The sequence below is a fragment of the Cyprinodon variegatus genome, unplaced genomic scaffold, assembly GCF_000732505.1.
Source record: "Cyprinodon variegatus isolate N-32 unplaced genomic scaffold, C_variegatus-1.0 Scaffold1681, whole genome shotgun sequence".
In the NCBI taxonomy this organism is placed as follows: Eukaryota; Metazoa; Chordata; class Actinopteri; order Cyprinodontiformes; family Cyprinodontidae; genus Cyprinodon; species Cyprinodon variegatus.
This window is the reverse complement of record NW_015152134.1, coordinates 4461-6868: the sequence shown is the minus strand read 5'-3', so window position 1 is coordinate 6868 and position 2408 is coordinate 4461. Positions and strand designations below refer to the sequence as shown.

The window sequence follows — 2408 nt, the reverse complement described above, 5'->3', positions numbered from 1 at the left end:
ACGCTTTTTAAAAGTCGATCGATTTTTATCGATTTTATCGATTCGTTGTTGCAGCCCTAAACTACACAACAGAAAAAAAACAAGCCATTTCAACTTTGGTATTTTGAATCCAACTGATGCTGTGAGAGAAGGATTGTTGATAAAACAATCTACCGTGAAGTGATCTGAACAAGGTTTGCTGTATCGGTTTAGATGCTGCAGATTGCTCGGTTGATTTTTGTCTAATCTAGCTACTTTCTGGATCGAAATTTGACACAAGAGTGGTTGTTTTGGATGATTAAACATTCTTCTTCCCGGTCCAAAGCCATTCCTACAATTGGCAGCAGTACTATAGACTAGGGGTGTGCATTGGCACTGCCCTCACGATTCGATTCGATTACGATTCACCAGGTAACGATTCGATTCAATTAGATTCTACGATGCATTGCGATGCATCAAAATCCCATTGACTTTGTAAAATCCGAAATGTGCCCAGATATCCGCTTTCAAAGCTTTTGGTGCGTTTTTAATTAGGCCTACCCGTCTATCGCGGTTATCTCCCTCCGCCTCAGCCATCTTGATTGTTGTTGGTATCCCCCCGGAAGTAATTGAAACTTCACAACTTGTCAATTTGAGGCCAGAAAATAAACAGTGACATAATCGATTATGGCACGTTGCCGCATCGATGCTGAATCGTGCATGCCCCGCATTGCAATGCATCGCTGAATCGATTGTTGACACCCCTACTGTAGACCATTGTAATTATGTTTTTACTGTCCTTTCAGAGTGCTTAAAAATGCATGAAGAGGTGTTTCTATACAACCGCACAAAGATTTTTGACTACACTGATGTCACAGCTGTGTTTGGTCACGTGACTGCTCTAGAGGCACACAGCATACTGTAAAATTCTCTTAATTTTTATTATTTGGAGCATTGGTAGCGTGATTTAGACCAGCCACATTGAGAAAATAAAGGATAATCTACCATCACACACCATAAAACTGCTCTAGATGCACTCCTTTCTTTTTGAACTTTAAAATCATAAATTTGACAACTTTTCCAGCTTTTAAAAGTATCACTAAACCCCTTACAATTACAATGTGTCAGAACTAAATAATAGTTTGTGACATGCTGTGTTTTCACAGGGAACTTCGTCTGGGGGAGTAAAGAGGCCAAAGGTGGAGAGCTGGGAGAAGAGTGTCGGGACCCTGGGAGGCCGAGGGGCCCTGAGCTCCCTGGTGGTGCGAAAGAAACCAACAGAAATGGATAAAAAACCCAACAGAGAGGAGGCATCTACTGCGTCACAATCAGGTACCGCAGTCACATTTCAGACGCCCAATCAGCCTTATTTTTGTCGAGCATTTCTTCACTTTAAGGCAATTTGAGGACTTCTCTTTTCTTTGTTTTGCAGATTCAATGGCATCCACGGGCGACTCAGCAGATCCTTCTAAATGCAGCGTTTCTCAGAATGGATCATCATCTCTCAGCCTACTGGGGGCGTATTCAGACAGCGACAGCAATGACAGCGACTGAAAGGAAAAAAAGGGGGGAAAACAACACATTGAGGTTGATCTTTTTCTCATCAGAAACTAAATGACAGTTCTAGTAATCAGTTTACAAGGAATTACCTGGAAAAGTTATAATGTAATCTGCCCTGGGCCTGAGATGTATAAGAATTTTTCTGATTCAAAACCAAAATTCATTTGTTATTATTTGACATTTTAAACAAAGTGTGTGAACTATTTCATTAAAATATTTCATTAAAACTCAAAAGGACTATAAACTATTCTATTTTTTGTTTATAAGCCATGTTTTTCCTCTAACTATATCAGATGAATATGTAATTGTTCCTGTTGTTTCCGTTTTTTAAGTTTTTGGTGATGTAAGGTAAAATGTGCCAAATTCTAAATTAAATTTATTAAATCTGCTTATGATTGGACCAACCTTACCTAGGGAAATGATGCAATGTGTATGGCAGCCATCTGTGTCGGCAGACCCTTGGCCATGATATACACATCTCATAGGATCTTCACAGGATGGGCCGAAATAGAAATGATAAACACAGACATGTATGTATGTAGAGGTGTTTTATTTTTTTTCGTTGTACAGTTGCACATTTCAAGTTTTCAAGTTCATGTTTACTGACAGATATTTAATGAAGATAAACTGTACCTTCATCAATAGTGGATTAGAGATATACAGTTAAGTTCAAAAGTGGGCCAATTCAGTTTGGTAATGCAGAAAATAACAATCTGATTGTACAATTTATTTATGACGCTTTATAATAAGTGCTATAAAATATTTGCTCGCATGCTTGCATTAATTATCTGTGCCCATGCTTTGTTTAAATATATAGTTGCCCCCAATTTTATTTATTTATTTATTTTTAGGTGCCCTATTGTGCCCCAGTGTATTGGGTCAGCTGATGG

General features: G+C 38.5%; 1 protein-coding gene across 1 annotated transcript in view; it reads left to right on the top strand.

Annotated features, from left to right (window-relative positions):
• The window catches only part of ccdc94 (coiled-coil domain containing 94), a 5253-nt gene extending 3738 nt beyond the window's left edge, over nt 1-1515 (top strand). Inside the window, exons 7-8 of the mRNA XM_015404273.1 lie at nt 1125-1290; nt 1391-1515. Of these exons, the coding sequence (XP_015259759.1) occupies nt 1125-1290; nt 1391-1512 (288 nt within the window). The 3' untranslated portion in view covers nt 1513-1515. The remainder of the gene's footprint in view (nt 1-1124; nt 1291-1390) is intronic.
• The last annotated feature ends 893 nt before the right edge of the window (nt 1516-2408 follow it).